General features: G+C 48.1%; 1 protein-coding gene across 2 annotated transcripts in view; it reads left to right on the top strand.

Annotated features, from left to right (window-relative positions):
- Window positions 1-20572, top strand: part of METTL3 (methyltransferase 3, N6-adenosine-methyltransferase complex catalytic subunit) — a 643525-nt gene that overhangs the window by 352202 nt on the left and 270751 nt on the right. For both annotated transcript variants that reach the window (XM_069633887.1, XM_069633888.1), the window contains exon 6: window positions 16703-16890. In XM_069633887.1, coding sequence (XP_069489988.1) covers window positions 16703-16890 — 188 coding nt within the window. The remainder of the gene's footprint in view (window positions 1-16702; window positions 16891-20572) is intronic.

Genomic DNA, 20572 nt, shown 5'->3' on the forward strand with positions numbered 1-20572 from the left:
GACAGGGCAGTCAAAAGGGGAAACCTGACCATACACCCATGCCCCTTTACCCCCTTGTTCGGAAACCTAGACTTTGCACCGGGGATGGACCCCAATGCATATGCCACCTCGAAAAAAAGTGGGCTGCACAAAGATCTGCGACATGTAAAAAAAAAAAAAAAAATCAGATTGTTCTGTAATTGTGTCCAGGAGCTGGGAGTGAAGCTGACGGAGAAGTATCAGCACACACAGCTAGCCCATTGGCTATTGTCCCCGGCTAATAGGGTGGTGGGTACGAGGGACATCGCCAAGTTTTAAATTTATACATCAACGGACTCGGGTACCCAAAAGCTAATATCGAATCTATATATCCACCTGAACGAGCAAGGGGAGGAGTTACAGTGGAAGTATATGAGAAGATGGGAAAGGACGCTGGGGGTACTAATACTACAAACTCAATTGGAAGGAAATGCTCAGGACAGCCGCGCTTGCAGACAGCGTCCGCATGGAGATTTGGCACGCAAACAGAATACACGGCTCCAGGAATTAGCGTGTGGAGGAAAACACGCTTCAAAGGGCAAAAGAAGTTGCTGAAAGGAATGCGAGGATGCAGGTCCGGAGTTCAGCTACAAAACGCCAAAAATGAATTAATCAGAAGCAGCGATCGACGTTTCCACGCTGCTTATGTACGTACTGCCGTGATACATGTGACGGAACTAAGTCACGTGAATTAACGACGTGAAAAATGCAGACGTCGTTTTCCGGGCAATGCATCGAACAACCTCCATTTCGAATAGAATGGTCTAGCGGTTCTATGGGCGTAACTCATTTTGTATGGAGAGGTTGTTCCCGGTCCAGAGATATGTTCAGCAGGCATGACAAAAACCCTGGTAGTTGTGCGTTGAGCCGAGTCGCGAAGAGGTCTATGGATAATGAGCCCCAGTGTTGCTGCAAGCGGAGAAATATATTCTTGTCGAGAATCCAGTCGCTGGAGTCGTATGCCAATCCGCTATTACATTCCTGAGACCCGGCAGATATTCTGCTGTCACTGAGATCTGGTGATCCAAGCAGAAATGCTAAAAGTCTTTGGCGAGTTCCACTGATGGACCTGGTACCACCCAGATGGTTTATGTATCTCACGGCAGATACGTTGTCCATCTTTAGTAAAATGCAACAGCTCACTTTGTCTTTGGCGAAAGAGCGAATTGCAAATGATCCCGCGAGGAGCTCTAGACAATTGATGTGCATATCCAGCTCCTGTGCAGACCAGGTCCCTCCAGTGGCAGCTGTGCCACATCTTGCTCCCCATTCGGAATGGCTGGCATCCGACTCTATGATGACATCTGGAGCAGAACCAAAAATGGCTCTGCCGTTCCAGGCCTCCATGTGCGACAGCCACCAATTCAGCTCTGTCCTTGCTTGTGACGATAGTGTCAGTCTTTGAGAATAAGAAAGACTGCGCCTCAGGTGTTGGCCTTTTAGTCTTTGCAATTCCCGGTAATGTAGGGGGCCCGGAAAAATTGCTTGAATGGATAAGGACAGGAGGCCTATTACTCTCGCCAGCTCCCGTAGAGAGATGAAATCCTTCTGTAGGAGCCTGCGAATTTCCCTTTTGGTCAAATGAATATTGGCAGCTGGAAGACAAAGCTGCGAATTCTGGGTGTCTACAATGAACCCGAGGAACTCCATATTCTTGACGGGGCAAAGAACCGACTTTTCCCAGTTGATGAGAAAGCCGAGACTGTGGAGCAAGTTTATGGTTAGTTTGGTTTGTTCCTGCAGCAGCTCTCGAGATTGAGCCATGAGAGTAATGTCGTCCAGATAAATTATCAGGCGGACGCCTTGCTCTCTTAAGTGTGCCACTACGGGTCTCAATAGTTTGGTAAACGCCTAGGGAGCTGAAGAGAGACCGAAAGGTAGACTCGTAAACTCCCAATCTTTGTGATCCCAAGAGAATCTTAAATACTTTGTGCTCTGGGCAAATGGGCTCCGCGAGATAAGCGTCTTTAAGATCTAGACACACAAGCCAATCGCTCGGTCTGAGAAGGTCCCTGAGCATGTGGATACCTTCCATCTTGAAATGTCGATATATTATGAATTTGTTGAGTGCCTTTAGATGTATTACAGGCCTTACCTTCTCCTTCCTGCGTACCAGGAAAATTGGACTGAAAAATCCACCCGGGGTCGAGCATGGCCGAATTGCCCTCTTCTGAAACAGATTCTGAATCTCGCTGTCTAGCGCTCTTTGATCTAGCTCTGACATAATTATTGAGACAGGGGAACTGAACTGAAAAGGCTGTGTGAAGAAAAAAAAAAACTAGCCGCAGTCCGCGCGCTGCCTCGCTGACCCATGCGTCTCCTGACAAAGCGTCCCAGGCATCTGAAAAGAATATTAACCTCCCGCCAATGGGCGTGCGCGGCGCTGGTGCTGCAATTGCTAGACTGACCTGGGGGTTGTTGAGTACTGCTCCTTGGTCCTCTCCTCCAGTAGCGGCCTCTGCCACGCCCTCTCGAGGGAAAGAAGGTGTCGACTCGGTCTTGCCAGGTGTTCTGCTGTTGGTACTGAGGTCTTCTGTCAAAGGCGTAGCAGCCGAAAGAGCGACCTCGACCTCACCTGGCCCTGATGAAAACCTTAGAGGAGAAAACCTTCTTAATGGAGGCTTGCGCCTTATCCAGAGTGGTAAAAGTGCCTACGAATCTGGTCATCTCCTTCATAAAAGGATCTCCAAATAGTAGCCCTTGCGCAGCGGCGCCAGAATCTGTGTTCGCCAATTCCGTCAGTTTTGCTTCGATCTTGAACAGTATGCCTTTTCTGCGTTCGGTGGAAATGGCGCAGCTAGCATTTCCCAGGAAACAAATGGCTGTCTGAGCCCACCCGGAGAGGATGATTGGATCAATGGAGGTTGAGGAGGCAGAGGCTTCTTCTGCCAGATCTAGAATTTTCGCCAGAGGACCTGCAACGTCCAATAGTTTATCCTGGCATGACTTCCAGGCTCTGTCTATGCCCTTTTTAGGGTCTTTCACATGTTTCGCCATAAAGGTGATCATCTTGGAATCTAATTCTGGCGTCATCGCTATTTTATGTGGTTTGTCAGGGCGTGGGCATTCAGCTCTGAGCCTTGTTCTGGTTTCCTTCTCTAGCGGCTTGCGTAGCCTGCTAAACATGTATTCCGTTGTCCTGACTGATGGGTGCCAGTCAGTGGACCTAGGATGTAGCAAATCCTCAGGGTCGAACATTCCCTCAGTAGGGCGCTGTTCCCTGGTGTTTGCCTTGGGGATGGGGGCTGCCGCATTCCCCGCGGTCGAGGGTTTGGAATCCCAAAGCTCGGTATTCTCTTCTGAGGAAGTGTGTGATGACTCTTCGTCATATAATCCCGAGTTTGCTTCATCTTGTACGCCCTGTTTTTCTCCCTCCGGGCTCGAGGGTCCAACACCCCTGTTTCCTTCCTCTGGGTTAGAGGGTCTTTCAAAGGAAGGGGTTACCTACCTAGTCATGAAGACATGTTTCAGCCTGGAGAAGGCCTCTGTCAATGCAGCAGTGGCAGGTATCAACTGGCTCGGGGGGGGGGGGGGGGGGGTTCCCGAGCTTTTGCTCTTACGAGCCGGACTACTTCCCCCTTGGGTAAAGTGTTTTCTCTTTTGCGTCTTTTTACCTCCCTTCTGAGAAGCACCTCACATGCGCTCTTTCATTTCTTCCAATCGCTGCTGTATAGGCAGACTCGTATCTGTTACAGCCTTCTGTACACTGTTTTCCACAGTGGATCCTAGGACCATTTTCAGGCTCCTGTCCATAGCCACTTCATCAATATAACAACTGTCCTCCTCTTCCTCTGACCATTCCTGGTTTGATTGAGGACTGTATTGAGCTGCCATAATAAATCAGCTTGCCCCCCCCCTTTTTTTTTTTTACTGGGCTGACCACCTTCTCTCACTGGCCCAGATGTTTAATATGTCAGTTCTATGTGGACAATAACAAAGTCTATGAAACTTAGGAGAGTTACCTCCACTCACTTCCTGGCAATGGAGGCTAAGCCGACCAAGCTCCGTGCTGTTGGTGCTGCTAGCGATCCTTCTTGTTTTTTTTTTTTGTTTTTTTGTTATACTTAATGACAAAAGAGAGCGAGCGAGGGAGCTTGCTCCGGCGCTCGTACTCGCATCAACCGTTATACTCTTGACGGAAATGCCCGTACGAGCGCCGAAGCTTGAGAAAGGGACCAGGGAGAGCGGGAGCTCCCCCTGGCGCCCCACTGGCTCAACGAGCCCTGCTGAAAGGTCCTCCCTGGAGCCCGCGCGTAGAATTCCGGGCCGGCGTGGCAGATTCAGTGATAAGCGGCGCCGCGGCTTACCGCTCACAGCCGCGCTGCAAGTAAACACAATAAAGTCAGTTTCGTCGCGTCCGCATTCACACCAACGTCAGCGAGGCCGCTGGCGTCGGTGTACAGTAAATAAACCGAAACAAAAGGCACAAAGCTTACATGCCGTATAAACAAATATGTTACCATATTTCCATGTATATAATACGGGAGACAAATCAATATCAATCATGAACAACTGGTAAATATTATGAATGTTAAACAGTTCTGAATAATAAAGGACTTATCTCTTGCTGTGAGCAGCAAAGAAAGAGGAAGTTGTTTCTTATTCAGGACTGTTTTTATGTGAACACCTATTCACTTATTGGAGGAGCAGTATCACGTGACATTGGACACAGATGACCTTTGGAGCATTATGGGATTTGGAGTTTTTTTCCCCTTGTACTGCTAATGTTGTGAACAATTTTGTACTCTAATGTTTTTTGGCTATGTATCTGTTTAATGCACTTTCAACACGAGTTTTTGTTAGATGTAAGTGCAAAGATACCTTTCTGCTGAGCTTTCTTATATAATTAATTAAAAGAAAGAGGAGCATAAAGCTCGCCTCTGTGTCTTTAATAGAATAAAGAATTTCTAGTAAGTTATTATGGAAAATCTTTATTAATGGCTGGTGGCAGTGGTTTACTTTTTACTACCATTGTGTGTTCGCAGCCACGGTAAGGAACCCATGGGTGCCCAATTCTCCCTAACACATGCGTTCTATGCAAGAGTGGCTAGCGAAACAATGGTTGCATTCAGGAGGTCTATGGGACGATCTAGTGGTGGTTTCGCAATCCCTTGTTCAATCTCTTCGGTGGTGGACAAAGGAGAACCTTTTTGAAGGGAAAATCATTCACCACTCACGCAGTAGAAGCCTCTCCAACAGACGCATCACTATCAGGGTGGGAGCACATTTCCTCCAACACCACGCACGGGGTGTGGATGCAGGCAATGTCAAACATTCATATAAACCTTCTGGAACTATTAGCAGTGTTCAATGCTTTGCAAGCGTTTCAACACCAGCTAACAACCAAAACCGTCCTAGTCCTCAAACAGCACAACAGCAATGTACTATATCAACAAACAGGGTGGTGCACACTTCAAGTTTGGCGTTCAAACACAACATATTCCCACTGTCACAACTTGTGCCAGGGGAACACCAGTGTTTGGCAGATGTGCTAAGCAGAGAGGCTCAACTTCCATCAGAGCACAATGGTAGCTGCACATCCTAGACAAAATCTTCAAAAACGGGCCAACCATACATGCATCTCTTTGCAGCACAAGGGAACGCACAATTCCCAGACTACGCATTCAGGTATCCCCAGACCGGATCCAAGGGGAACGCACTGTAGATTAAATGGTTAGGGAGATTTGTTTAGGCTTTACCTCCCCAACACCTCTTCTCAATAAAATAATTCACAAGATGCATTAGGAACAAGTCAAACTTATCCTGATCGCACCAGTTTGGGCTCGTCAACAATGGTGGTCGCATCTGCTCAAAATATCTCTTGCACACCAGTCAAACTACTGTGCCCTTACAACATGCTGTCCCAGCATCGAGGGACAACGCTATCCATCTCCTCAAACACTGAACTTGGCAGCTTGGCTCCTGAAGTCAGAGTTTGGACATTTAAACCTGCTATACAATACAAAGATGTATTGACATTGTGAAGGAGGCAAGTGAACCCAACACAAGCTACTGCTATTTCAACAAGTGGAAACGCTTTGTCATTCAGTGCAAAACACGCAGCATCCACCCCATTGACTGTTCACCTTCACATACAGTACACTATCTACTTTACCTTTTAGACTCCGGATTAGTCTTTAATTGTATTAGAGATCATCTAGCAGCACTTAAGCATATACTACCTTTTAGAGTAAGGTGTCATGGTGGAAAGTTCCTGTGGTTAAAGCATTTATGGAAGGGGTTCAAAGATTATATCCCCCTAGTTCTAATCCAATTCCGGATTGGATTTAAATGGTGTGCTTAATAAACTCATGCACCCCCAGCCCCCTTTGAGCCAATGCATAAAACCAGTCTTAAACATCTCACTTATAAGACTGCGTTTCTTGTATCCATCACTTTTTGTTAAGAAGAGTCTGTGAACTGCAAGCTCTCTCAGTTCAAGATCAGTTTGTGGTTATTCATAAAGACAAAGTGGTATTACGGACACATCCACACTTTTCTCCTAAATGTATCTCTAAATTTCATGTCGTGGTACATTAAGCTTTCTTCCAAAACCCATCTAATTCAGCAGAGAAAAATCTCCATACATTAGTGTGATGCTGGAAATGCATTGGAGGGACAGGGCCTCCTTGTCCTGTAGTCCATTTTCATTTAAGTTATGTAATGTTTTATGCACAGGAGTCCATTAGGGACTCCTGGCAGTGCAGCTCTTCCTATTTTTGGTTTGCTGTACAGACCCATGGGATACCCTTATGGCACCCATGGGTGGGGGTACAACCCTGTGCCCCTGGTGTATGTTTTTGGGCACCAGTGTGTGGCCCACAGAGCAGGGTATGGGCTGGTGGCAGCTCCATGCTGAATTTGACAGGTGCTCTGAGTATCCTCCATTTTGGGGATACCCAGGCCCTGTCATTGGAATCAAATGATTCCTGATAGGAAACAAGATGGCCCCTGTGGCCTCTTGCTTTCTATTGCCTGTTACCTGTTACCTTGTTTTCCCAAAGACCTGGGAAGCCCTGACTCTGTCCCTTCCCCCTGACTGGCTGTTGGGAAGTCCAGGCCAGACTGGCTGGAGCCTTCCCAGTGACTGTATGTTGTGGGTACACCCTGTGGGTGGGACCTGGGTGAATGGAGTGTGTGACCAATATGCACCTCTTGTTGTGGATGTCTGGTTTCTGGTATGAAACACAATGACTGAGACTGCCCTGCCCGAAACTGGTATGAATGCAATGTGTAGTGTTGAATGGCTTGGTACTTGTCCCAATACACATTCCTTGTTGTGAGTGTCTGAGAGGGAGGAGAATGGCCTGAATGCACTGTATGCCTGAATGCCCTTCTGAGTGATTGGTTGCCTGAGTGTGACCCAGCAGAATGAATGGGTGATCAACAGTATATCTGAGGGCCTCTCACTGCTAGAATTCGTTCAGAAGCTGAAGTCGACACTTGAAGCCCAGCCTTGAAGCCCAGCTGGAAGAAGAGGACTTGCTGCTGCATTTGCTTCGACCCGATCCGAAAGCTGTCCCGTCCCTCGAGAACCGATCCAAGAGAGGACTTGGTTAGGCGCCCTCTTCCCGAGCTCTGAGGGGCCATCTAGCACCGGCAACCTTTGCCGAAGCTCCCTGGAAGTCAGACCCTCAACAGGCTGCTGACCGGAGACGAGGACCGCCGAGGAGAACGAAGAAAAGCACCAACATTCCGTCCACTGTCGTCGACCAGGGTTCGCAGGTTTGCTATAACCACTGGAGGCCCGTCGAAGCAGAGTTGCCCAGAAGCGGGGACCGCTTGACGCCGTGCCATCGACGACCGGAGCCGCAACGCTCGATTGATTAAGACATTTGATTCCCGGACGCACTCGTCCGCACTGCCGACCGCCTTATCTTGCTGGAGAAGGACAGGCCGTCGACACGCCGAGGAGAATCCGCCGGTGAGTTTCCCGCCACTCAGACTGTTGAGATGCCGGACGACTCGATGCCCTTACTGGGCCCAAGTTCTACACAAACTCTTTGCAGTCCTGAACTATCGACATTGAGGTGCCCCGGACGCCTCATCCTCGCAGGACGTCTTCCACTCGTCGTCGACGAGCACTACCAGGACCGAAGCAGCTGCCTCGACACCACTGAACTTTCCATAGATCCTCCACGCCATGTTCACTTTCTTCTAGGGCCATCGACGATCCGTGGCTCCTGCCTTAAAGGGAGTCACTCAAGAAGGATCCCTCAATGCCTAATCGAGGATCTCTGCTATTCCAGGTACATTGGGGTGGTAGAAACATTTTAGAAGGGAATAAGACTCATTGAACAATATATGGACTGGGCTCGTAGTATATCTTTATTTTACAGGTTGCCCAGGTGAGGGCGGGGGGGGGGGGATCGCCACACAGAACTGTATCTATGTAACAGGGCCAGTATTCTGCCAATTGTTATAACCAACTGCTTTCCTCCTATGTCTATTTTTGGTTACCTTTATTAATTGATTTGTGACATTTGACAAGATTACAGTTGATGCACTTTAATGAAATCTGATAATTGTGGTACCACTTAGAACTGTATATAGTTGCCATTATAGATTAACGGAGCACAAAGTGAGTTATTGTGATTATTTATATAACTTGAACCTGAATTAGATCAAGACTGTGTTATCACTAATACAGTGTGTGGACATTCCTTTGTGGGTGCTTGGACTACAGTGTACTTAAGAACCAGCCTGCATCACCTCCTGAGAAGCTAGGCCTTGATTGCTTGACCATAGCTACCGAATAGGGAATCTTGGCTGGGGTCCTCTGTGCCTCTCCTCTACCATATAGAGAGCAGGAGTATGTAATAAAGGGACGTACACTGTAGGTAAGTGAAGATCCTTTAATGGCAACCAGCCTGAGCCCAGCAGCGCTCAGCCTACATTACAGCTCTCCACTTAAACTCATAACCGTTGTTCTTGGAATGTGGAACATTCAACAAATGCAAACATGACATCAGAACAAGAGTGGAATTCTACAGGGTAGAATTCCACTCCTGATGCGGCGGAGACACCGCGCTCGACCCTGGCTGGGGAGCGCAGGCCTGGCTGAAGTGGACGTGCAGGGAAATACTTCTCTTCTGTCGGAGGTACTCGCTCGACGTGGGCAGCGTCGGCCGGAGAACTCTTCCCTTGACGGGCCTGGGCAGCACTTGGGAACGGGCTGGCCTCAGGGAAGGGAATGTAGGCAACTGCTGGGCGGCGAGTGGCTACGTGGGTTGGAGGCTGGTTGCCCTCGTCACCAGTGTAATAAAGGGACGTACACTGTAGGTAAGTGAAGATCCTTTAATGGCAACAAGCCTGAGCCCAGCAGCGCTCAGCCTACATTACAGCTCTCCACTTAAACTCATAACCGTTGTTCTTGGAATGTGGAACATTCAACAAATGCAAAGATGACATCAGAACAAGAGTGGAATTCTACAGGATAGAATTCCACTCCAGAGCCATTACACATTATAACAGAGTACAGACATCCCCCTCCAGTCTTTACACTGGTGGCAGCAGTGGGATTCTTATGGTTTTAAGAATCTGTGTGTAACCTTGCCACTTATAAAATATATGCACTTTGTTCAATTGAGGTTTTGTTGTGTGCTAGATAACTGCATTACAAGCAATCCAATCTATTGCGAATGGTAAATTGACTGGGATGAGCTTAGAGGCTCTCCATAGTGCTTGTGAAGCCAGAGAGTTTGACTTTGTGGATAAGTCTAGGGCTGAGTTGATAGCTGTCCTGGTGAACTACCAGATTGATTGTGAAACTCATGAAGGGGAGGATGTAACCATTGAGGCCCCAGCACCCGGGGTTGACATTGAATCTGATTCTGGTAATGCCACCACTCCTGCTGCCTCTGTTCTGAACACCAGCACTGCTCTTCAGGGGGAAGGCCTGAAGATTGAACTTTTAAAATTGGAGCTACAACGGGAACAGTTAGCCTTTCAATACAAAAAGTTGGAAACGGAAGCTGAGTTAAAGAAGGAGGAGTTGGCATAACAAGCAGCGCTCAAAGATGGGGACAATGGGCACCAGAGAATCCAGCTAGAGAAAGCTAGAGTGGAGACTTCAGCTAAACCAGTCGAGTGTCAGGTCCCCAGCCACCAAGTTTATGAAAGATTTGGTTGGTGTGTATGTGGAGGGTTCTGATATCCTCCTGTGGATTGAAGCGTTTGAAATGGCCTGTGCAATTCATGATGTTGATAGGAGAGATTAGGTGAAGTGTTTTTTAGGCAGTGTGCCTCAGACTGGGTATGACTGTATTCTGAAACTGAGTGTGTAAGAAAGGGGTCAGTATGAGTGCATGAAGTCTGGTTTGATTGCCAAGTTTGGCAAGACACCTACCCAATACCTTTAAAAGGTTCAGGGATTTTAGGAAAAGAGAGAATGTGTCTTGGGTTGATTGGGTGAGTGCTGCACATATGAACATGATGGGGTGGATTGATGGATACAAGGTGAAAACTATTGTTGAATTGTCCCACCTTTTTGTTTTTGAGCATTTTTCTGAAGCCTATTCACCAGAGCTGCGTCAGTATGTTGCTGACCAGAACATTTTGGGTCCCTTTAAGCTGGCCAGGCTGGCTGACAAGTGGGTCATCCACCGGGTGTCCCCTAAGTACTCCAGTGGGAAGGACAAAGAAAAGGGGACCTCTCAGAAAGCTGAGGAGTCCCAAAAGCAAGCCCAGTTTGGTAAACCAAAACCTTCCTCTCAAGACCCAAAAATCTAGTGGGGATAAGTCCTATGCGGGTGGGAATAAGAGTAGCGGTCCACCTGCTGCAAAGCAGGCTCCCAGTGGTTCCAGTACCGTACCCCGTTTCCCCGGCACTTGTTGGGACTGTGGGGCTTTGGATCACAAGAAGGGTGACCCCAAGTGTAAAGGTAAGGCACTTGGCGTCCAGGCTTTCAGCCTGACCTACCCTTACCCATGTCTGAGGTGGAGGCCACTGTCCTCCCCTTTTCTACAGGAATCTCATTCGGTACTCCGATCAAGATTTCCCTAGTGTCCCTCAGGGCCTGGGACCAGTACACAGAAGTACTGGCGACAATGCCACAGAACACCCGTAGGTTTTTGAGAAGTGTCCTCTTGCATGGCCAGCCTTCTCCTGGTTTGAGAGACACTGGGGCAAGCGTGACGGTGGTGGACAGGACCCTGCTCAAGCCAGAGGACTATGTAGGTGCTCCTCTGAGAACCGCCAGATTAGCTGGTGGGCCTCCCAAACTATCGCCTGTAGCCTTAGTCACACTCATGATTGGAGACAAGACAGCAAAGCTTCCTGTCCTGGTTCAGGACAATGTCCCTGCTAACATTCTGTTTGGAAATGATCTAGTAGAGTTGGGGTTGATCTCTGATGCTCTCCCCATGACTACTGCTGCAGTCACTAGGTCACAGGTGGCACAGGGTCTGGCTGTGAGTCAGGTACCCAAGCCAAAGGCGAGGCTTAAGGCAAGAAGACAGAAGAACAAGAAGGCCACCTCTGTGAAGGGAGCTCCTTCTCTTCCTGCTGTTCCTAGAGCACCCATTGGGATCCATGCTCCGGACGGGCTCGGTCCAGTGGAAAACCCAAACTCAACTCCTGAGGGAGAAGAGGTAGAAGACCCTCCTGCGGGAGAAGTGTCTAACCCGGAGGACCACCCCGACCTTCAATGCCTGTTGGCTGAAGGGGGACCGTCACGGGCTGACTTCTGTAAGTGTCAGAGAGCGTGCCACTCTCTAGAGGGTCTGAGGAAACGGGCCCTGTCCCAGGCACAAGGGGAAGTGCCTAGGACATTCCGGATCTATTGGGAGGGTGAGCTCCTTGTTAGGGAGCCCACTAAGCCTGAACCTGGTGCCCTCAAGAGGTTGGTGGTACCACAGGTTTACTGGCCCTTCCTGCTGCAGTTGGCGCATGAGGTGCCCTTAGATGGTCAATTAGACGTTAGGAGAGCTGTGATTTACTACCTAAAGAAGACCAAACCAATACGGAAAACGGATCAGTGCTTTGTTTCCATAGCTGCAGGAAGAGAACTGGATCCTGTCTCAAAGTCGTCTATTTCATAATGGATTGACATTTGCATCCACGTATGTTGTTCTCTGTCCAAGAGAACCTTACCTTTCACACCCAGAGCACACTCGACTCGAGGCACAGGAGCTACTTTAGCTTTCATTGCAAATGTACCTTTCAATGCTATTTGCAAAGCAACTACTTGGAGTACAATTCACACTGTCACACAGCACTACTGTTTGGATACACAGTCAAGAGGAAACTCCAAGGTGGGACAAACGGTGTCAAGACATCTTTCTTCCGCTGTATCTTCAATCCACCACCTTCTCCAGGTACTGCCCGCTAGTGTATGCAAAGCATGCAATTCTAAGCAGAACCACAAGCCTCAGAAGACATACTTTACATAACGTAATCGTATTTCTGATGCTTTCATCTGCTTCGATTCGCTTGCATGCACCCACCTATGTTCCCATCTTGGAGGCGAAGGCACATAGACAATTTACACCTTTCTTTACTTCCTGTACCCGTGCATACGCTTCATGCTACCTCATGTCAGAAATAAAACAATCTGAGGGACCACGACGCAGGAAGGACCATGGGTACAGTACACGTCACACTAGGGATAGTATAACAAACAGGCCCAGCCGATGTCCCTTTTTTCGAACTTCACTCTGCACCTACCAATAGATGTCGACCTATGCAAAGCATGTGAATCTCAGCATATACAAGCAATATGATTATATAATGTATGTCATCTGCTGCCACCAGCCTGTCTTTAGACACACATACAAGTAACCAAAAATCCAAATTGTAAAAAGCTAGAGTGATAAAGTATCCTATTGCTCTGCAAGGTGCTGTGTGCAATGTTAAAAAGTACAAGAATTCAAAAGGGAAACAGTTTCCCAGTACTGATACTCTGATGGACTTTCTCCCCCTGGCTCTTTCTTGCTCCCTGGTCCCCTGGCTGGTTCTTTCATGCTCCCCCTCCCTGCCACCTGGCTGGCTCTTTCCTGCTCCCCCTGCCTGCCCCCCTCGCTGGCTCATTCTCGCTCCCCCCTGGCACATTCTTGCCCTCCCTCCCAGGCCCCCTGACTCTTTCTCGCTCCCCCCTCGCCCCGGCCTCGCTCTCGGTCCTCCTCGGCCTCGCTCTCGGTCCACCCCAGCCCCCTTTGGAACTTCCTGTCATCCCCGGCCCCCTTTGGAACTTCCTGTCCTCCCCGGCCCCCTTTGGAACTTCCTGTCCTCCCCGGCCCCCTTTGGAACTTCCTGTCCTCCCCGGGCCCCTTTGGAACTTCCTGTCCTCCCCGTCCCCCTTTGGAACTTCCTGTCCTCCCCGGGCCCCTTTGGAACTTCCTGTCCTCCCAGGGCCCCTTTGGAACTTTACAGGTGAGCGTCTAACTCCTCTCGCCATCCAGTCACCTGGGCTTCTCACACACACCCCCCCTGTCCTCCCCCTCTGGGCAACTCGCTCTTCCGCCTTCCTATCCTACCCTGCTGGGTCCTCCTTTCCCACTTTCCAGGATATCTGTTTGGACTGATTTTCTATGCTCTGGCCTAGTGGACAGATGTATAGAAGGCCAACCTAATATTGTAACATGGACAACTCTGGGAGCTGTAGCCAAACCAGTTCAAGGTAGCAAGGCGAGCGGTCTAGGCTAAGTCTCAAGAGGCGGTGAGCTTGTAAGGGGTCCACAATGAGTACACAGTGAAGCAGTCAAGGGACAAACCTGGACAAACCAGTATACAAATCTTCTTTACTTATGGCCAAAAAACACAGTGAAAAATGACTACTAACCAGTAATATCACACAACACAAACAAATCTGATACCTATACACAATCATTAGGGTAGGGCAAAATACATATCGGACCACTGAAAAGTAAGGTACAGATTAGTATAAGCAATGCAGGTTCACTGAGCTACAACTCACCCCGCCATGCACCGATTTTTCACTTGACTTGGCAGGTCGGTTGAAGAGGGTCCAAGGTGCTTTTCCCGCCATCAGCATTAGCCCTTGATACCCAGGGGGTTGTATGTACGAACCAATTTCTGGTTGGTGTCTAATGCTGATGCAAGGTCTTCCAGTTGAGAAATGCAAAAGAACTTGATGCAGGGCCCCTCTCAGGGAAAGACTGGATGCAGGTAAGCAGTTTCTGACGGCCACCGATGCACAGCGACATAAAGGGATTTACTTCCCACGATCAGACTTTACCTCCTATCTTGGGTTCCCTTGATGCTAGGACCACAAGTTGTTGCAGAGGTAAGTCTTGTTGCACAAGCTGAAGATCCTCCAAGTTCCTGGCCTCAACTCGGGACCACAACGTCTGAGCATGGTAGCCCGGTAGACAGGTACCCCAAACTCAGAGCTGGTCAGCCACACGATCCTGGGGCACTTCCGAAGGCTCTTCTTTGTAGGACTCTGAGCTGATGTCGAGAATGGATGTGCTCTCCACTCAAAGGGTTGCAGCTCCTTCGCAGGACTACTGAAGATCACCTCCAAGACGGGGCTCTCCCCGGACAGCAGCAGAAGTTGGTTGCCAGGCCTTCCAACGGGTCTCCGGTTTCCTTGCGGGTGTTGCAACTGGACAGAAGTCTTGAATCCTTAATTTACTTGCAGGATCTGTCTAGAGTGGGTGCAGGGGTCCTCTTCCTATCCTAAAAGCCAGGTAAGAGCTGAAACTGCCACTAGCCAATGACAGGTCTGACCCAAACACACACCCAATCAGTAGTCAAATCAGGACCACTGGTGGCAAAACTATTGCCTGCTACTCAAACATACTGGCACAGGTTTGTGGATTGGGACCAGACATTCCCAACCCACTTCCTGGCAGCAAATACCCATAGCCCTCCCGTAGCCTTCCAAAGGCCTCTGCTTTCCTGGGCACTGGAAGTCCATATAAGGATGTTCCTGGCCTCACAGGCCAGGAAGAAGGCTAAAAGACAAGATGGCCAAAGGACTGTCGTAAAACCTTGTGGGATGGCCATGTTTGACCACTAGCCACAGTTAGTAGCCAAATGCGCTAACGCAGTAAGGCTAAAACAAAATGCATTAAAAAAATGGTAAAAAGTCACTGGTGCCACCAGCCTGTCCAATTAGCAGACTTGGAGTAACCAAAAATCCTTTGAGTGTTAGTCTAGGGCAAAACAAAAGTGTACCCCATTGTACTGCATTGTAAGATGCATTGTACAATGATAAAAAAAAGTTATCACAAGTGGTAAGAAATTACTAAAAGAAGAAAAAAGTGACTAGACTAAGGGAAACAATGTTTCCTAGTACTAACATCATGAAGGACATGTCGGTTTCCCCATAACAGATGAGTAAAAGACAGTGTAGCGAAGCTTAAGGCCTCACTGCACTGTAAAAAGAGCATGTCAGATGCAAAAATAAAAGCAAATAGTTTGGAGGTCCTTCGAAATGCAAGGAAAGGTTCAGTAAAGAGGAATCTTTTCTAACAATATCAGCTCTGGCTTCATGTCCATCTCCAGCTCCTTCTGCACGTTTTGCCCATTGTCTTCGGATGAACTGCTTCCCTGGAATCCAACAGCCTTCTGCCACAGGCACATCCTTTTATAGCAGCAAAACAAGAGGTGATGGCTGGAAGGTTTAGAATTAATCTTAACCTCTGGCATTGCTCTGGGCAACCCTCCAGTCGATCATTCTTTGCCGAACAATGGTCTGGAGGCTTGCCCAGAGCAATGCCAGATGTTAAGGTGAATTCTAAACCTTCCATCCATAAACTCTTTTGTTTTGCTTTAGTCACCCCGAGAGGGACGGGTATGTCCAGATGTGGGTCTAGTGCCTGCTGGCTTAGAGACCCAAGCTACTCCTCACTGATGAGGCCCAACAAGGCCAAAATATATCTGGGGATGCTTCTGGTCTCGTGCAGAAGGGATGTGACCAAGCAATTCGGACTGGACTGCCCCTTTGGGAGTGAGACCAAGCTTGATTTGCATATGGTCTTTTCCCGTTTTGTAATGGCTTGGCAGGCGAAGTGCAATGGTCTGGAGGGTGCAATGCCAGAGGTTAAGATTAATTCTAAACCTTCCAGCCGTCACCTCTTTTGTTTTTCCTTCCTTTTAAAGTGTGGTGATTCCTTGCATTCCAGCTTTTATATGGCCTATAGATGCTCAGGTGTGTCTCCCTTACAGCTGCCTGGGGATTGGCTGATGTTCCTGCCTCCGACAATGGCTTGCACTTTTGGTAAGGGACTTGTGGTTGGTTAGTCCGTCCGCAAGGGCGGTCTTCTCTCAGCTTGGCACACACTGACCCCTCCAACTCTGCCCTCCTCCCTTCGGGTGCGGAATCGCTTAGAATAACAAGTTTTGGGTGGATGTATGGGGCCTTACGAGGTGACTGGTTAACTGTTCACATTTTCAAATTTCTGTTGTCGTTCATGGCCCTCTTGCCGGGCTCCACAGGATCACTCCTGGTTAATTCCCTTAAAGGTATACAATCTTCTAAGGCTGCAATGTGATGAGCCCTTCCCCACCCATTTGTGTTATTGCACTGGGGGTGAGGGCTTATACGAGGAATGCAAGTTGGCCCCAGGCCTCACATCACCTGGTTTGTGGCATTCTGATACGTGCTCTGAAGCTCACTACATAGTTGCACAGGCTAGAGTCATGTGCATTTGATGGCTCTTGATTGGATAGAGATACAGTATGGGGTGGTCTAACAATTATTATTTTTTTCCTCAGTGGATACGCTGTGACATCCGTTACCTAGACGCGAGCATCCTGGGCAAGTTTGCAGTGGTGATGGCTGACCCACCGTGGGACATCCACATGGAGTTGCCCTATGGCACACTGACTGACGAAGAGATGAGGAAGCTGCAGATTCCGGTGCTTCAGGACGATGGCTTCCTCTTTCTCTGGGTTACAGGCAGGTGAGAAGGCATCACCATCAATTAGGGGCTGCTAGATGTACAAGCTTCTATCACAGGAAATCTATTTGATACACTTGGATGCCACAGTAAGTTTTTTGCTCAATGAAAAATACTGTTGGCACAAAGCAAATGATTGATTTTGACACCTAAGTTGTGCGTTGTTCCATTCACCTTTTGAAACGTTTGCCTGCTTGTAAAGCTGGAGCCCCCGTATGAGCTTTTTTATCAATAAGCATAAGGAAACGGATCTTTTTCCACAATAGCACTTATGGGACATCTTCAGAATGATTGTGTAGAGAGCAGTATTTCTCTCTTTACAGTGTGTTTGTTAGTGTTTGTGTGATCTCTGTGTTTGCAGTTTGCTTAACTTGAGCATTTGATGTCTTATGTTTGACACTTCATTGTATACTCAGTGAATTAAGCACTTGCTTCTAACTGTGTTCCTCCTGCATCTGGTCACCATAAATCATACTTGTTTTACCCAACAGTTTTCGATGCAGACTTTTTATATTTTCAGATTGAGTTGGAATTTGGTTTGTTGCTTTGCACATCTGCTTTATTGAGCACAAGCAGCTGGTTATGGCCATGAAAAAACACAATGCAGAAATCTGTGTTTGTTTAAAAAGATGAGCTATTAGGAGATGTAGTATACTGTGGAAATTGGAGACCATGAACAGTGTCACCTGAGCACAAATCCGGACTCATCACCTTGGCCTATATGCGTAATCCTCAGAAAATCGTTACCTCATAGGGCCTATTTGTCCTTAACTTCTGAAATTGAGATTACTTATAAGTGACTCAGTATAATGTGCTCTATATAAAACGAGCACAATGAATCATGTATCTAGCATATCAAGCTTTACAGGGCATAACATTGTATTACTTGGATTATTGAGGCTTAGCACTTTGTATATCATCACAGCACTTGGGCTTGTGAGGCTGTATCTTGCATTTGATGACTTGACATAACACGTTGTATGAGGTTTAACCTGGTATAACACGGCACTGCTGGGTTATATGAGGCTGCGCTTAGCAGTACCTGGCACGAGAGGATAGCTCGGGGCAACGCGCTCCCCTTGGAAGCAAGACGACGTGGAGCAACACAGGTTCAATCCCCCGGGTCCGTGCTTAGAAACCTCTGGGTATTAAGTGCGCTATAAATATCATATCATATAATTTAGCACATCATGACTATACCTATCACGTGAGGCTTTAAAATACATCTGATGTCAATATCTGGCCATTTGAGGCTGTACTATCATAGGAAAGAAGAGCTCCTGGTCTATAGTGGTTCTGCTTGGTGTGCTGTTAGTGGAGTATTCCTAAAGTCCCACTTGGCGGTGAGTCTTTAGTAAGCTATCCCAGTGGTTTGTAGATCCCAACCCTTAGCATCAGTCTGTACTGCTCAGAGACCTTGGTAGAGTGGCATGGCAGTCGGGCTTATCTTAAGAGGAAAATGTGAGATGTGGGTAAGAACACTGAACCCAGAATTGTATTACTAAGAAACACTTAAACATACATTTATATTAAAATATAGATTTATTCTATTTACACAAGAGTCACTGTTAGATACTTAACAGAGTAAACCAACACGCACAGGTATACTTTTCAATACTTTCAAAGGGTCACTTCTTAGTTGGTAGTTGTTGAACGCATACAATTATTACAGGAGTTTGACGGTTCTATCGGTAGTAACGCGCACACAAAAAGTAATACAGTAATTGTATTTAGTCTGCATACACATATAAGATGTTTTTTTTTAGGAAGAAAAACTGTTGGTTAGTGTTATTCTAGCAGAACAGGTTCTATAGGCAGTTTCCCTGCACAGCAAATCTTTGACAGTCCAAAACGCAACCCTAGCTAGAAGGCAGTTCAGAGAGGCATAAAATCTTGAAAAGCAGCAGAAGTCAAATGTTCCTGTGGATACTTTCTAGTCTCCAGGAAGAAGAGACAAGAAGATTTAACCAATGTTGGAGACCTTGAGAAAGGACTCGCTAAAGGGACACAAACAGCGGCTTGAGTTGGAGGTAGGAGAGGGTTGCCCTGGACACCTCTACATGCACCCCAATGCGCAGTAAAAACTTTCTGGAGTAAGGTAAGCAATACCTTTTTCCCCACAGTACCTTAGGTTTGAAGAAAACAGTTGTGGTGGATGATCTGCGATGTTGCAGCTCTGGACCTGACCTCAAGATACCTTGGTCTGATGACGAAAGTCGGGGCAATGGGTGGGATCTCTCAGCAGCAGCCTCAAGGGAGGACCTCCAGGCATGGCTTTCATCAACTTCTCTGGTCACTCTGCAGTTTTGGTGCCTTTTTTGCAGCACCAACAAAGGTTTAGCCCGGTCAATCTTCTTCACTTCCTGCAGTCCTGCACTCTGATGAGGGGGTCTGGGCAAGTTGGATCGGATCTCCGGTGTGCCCTGGAGGGCTCAGCAAAGATTTGGACGGATTCAGCCTTTCCATGACGATGCACTCGATATGGGCATCAGGTCTCTTGGTATTGGGGTTCTGCAGCTCTGGAAACTCACAGGAACTTGGGAGATGGCTCAAATAATAGTTTGTCTCAGGACTGGTTGTTCCCACCAGTCAAAGGGAAGGAGTTGTCCTCGTAGGAGCTCCTCTGTCGCACAGAAAATGGGATCAGGACAGCAGTTGTGGCTTCACAGTGTTGCAAAGGGTCTACAGGCATCTCTGGTCATCTTCGGTTTCTTCAGCTTCCTGTCATGATGCCTACCCCCAGGGATCCGGATCAAGTCCAGCAACCCCGGAAGCAGGCATCAAGTTATTCCAAGCAAGCCCAACAACCCCTGCTAGGGGCTATTTGGGTGCAGTCCTGGCGTCTATGGCGCCAGGCTCATATGGAGAGTCAGTCATGGCACCATAGGCGCCAGGCTCATAGATTAAAACTTACCTGATGCAGACCATGCTGCAAGAGCTCCAAGCCAAAAGAGGCTTGGAAGGGACTACTTTACGTAGGGACTATTTATTTACTTGGGTGGGGTCGAGGAGGAATACTTACCTGGGACTACTTTGGATGCTATTTAAACCACTCCCGAAGAGCAGCACACGCTTCGCATTATTCTGCATCCAGCAGCGTAACGCTCACCGTGTCTGCAAGTCTGCATCCAGTCTTCTGCCACGCCCGCCTCGATTCTGGAGCTCCTAGAAAGAGGGAGAAAGAAGGAGAAAAGGTTAGAACAAGAGCAATACCTTTAATCCTTACCTGAATTCCCGATCCACCACGCCTTCGAGCTGGAAGAAAGCAGTTATTTTATGCGCGTCGCCTCGCCTGCTGCAGCGCCGCGCTGAACTCACCGGCCTTCGCAGCATCGTCACTATCCACTGCATCCTTCTGCATGTTCCCGCCGCACTCCGGCACCTAAGGGGAACACACGAACAGCAAGGTGAGCCAAGAGAATAAACGGAGGCAATATTAGTTACCCCCCATAGACTTAACTGATTTTACCGCCGGGGGTACTATTCCTCTTCACGGGTCGGCACAGCCTCCACCGCATCTTCGCCGCACCCCGGCCCCTAAGGGAACAAAAGGACAGCAAGGTGAAACAAAGGGACAAACAAGGGGAATCCTTCTCATCACAATAGACTTACCTAATTGTACCGCCGGAGGCATTATTCCCCGAGACCTCATAATTTCTTTCAGCACCTGAATAAGGGAGAAAGC

This window comes from Ambystoma mexicanum, chromosome 13, assembly GCF_040938575.1.
Source record: "Ambystoma mexicanum isolate Mex_15411 chromosome 13, UKY_AmexF1_1, whole genome shotgun sequence".
NCBI lineage: Eukaryota > Metazoa > Chordata > Amphibia > Caudata > Ambystomatidae > Ambystoma > Ambystoma mexicanum.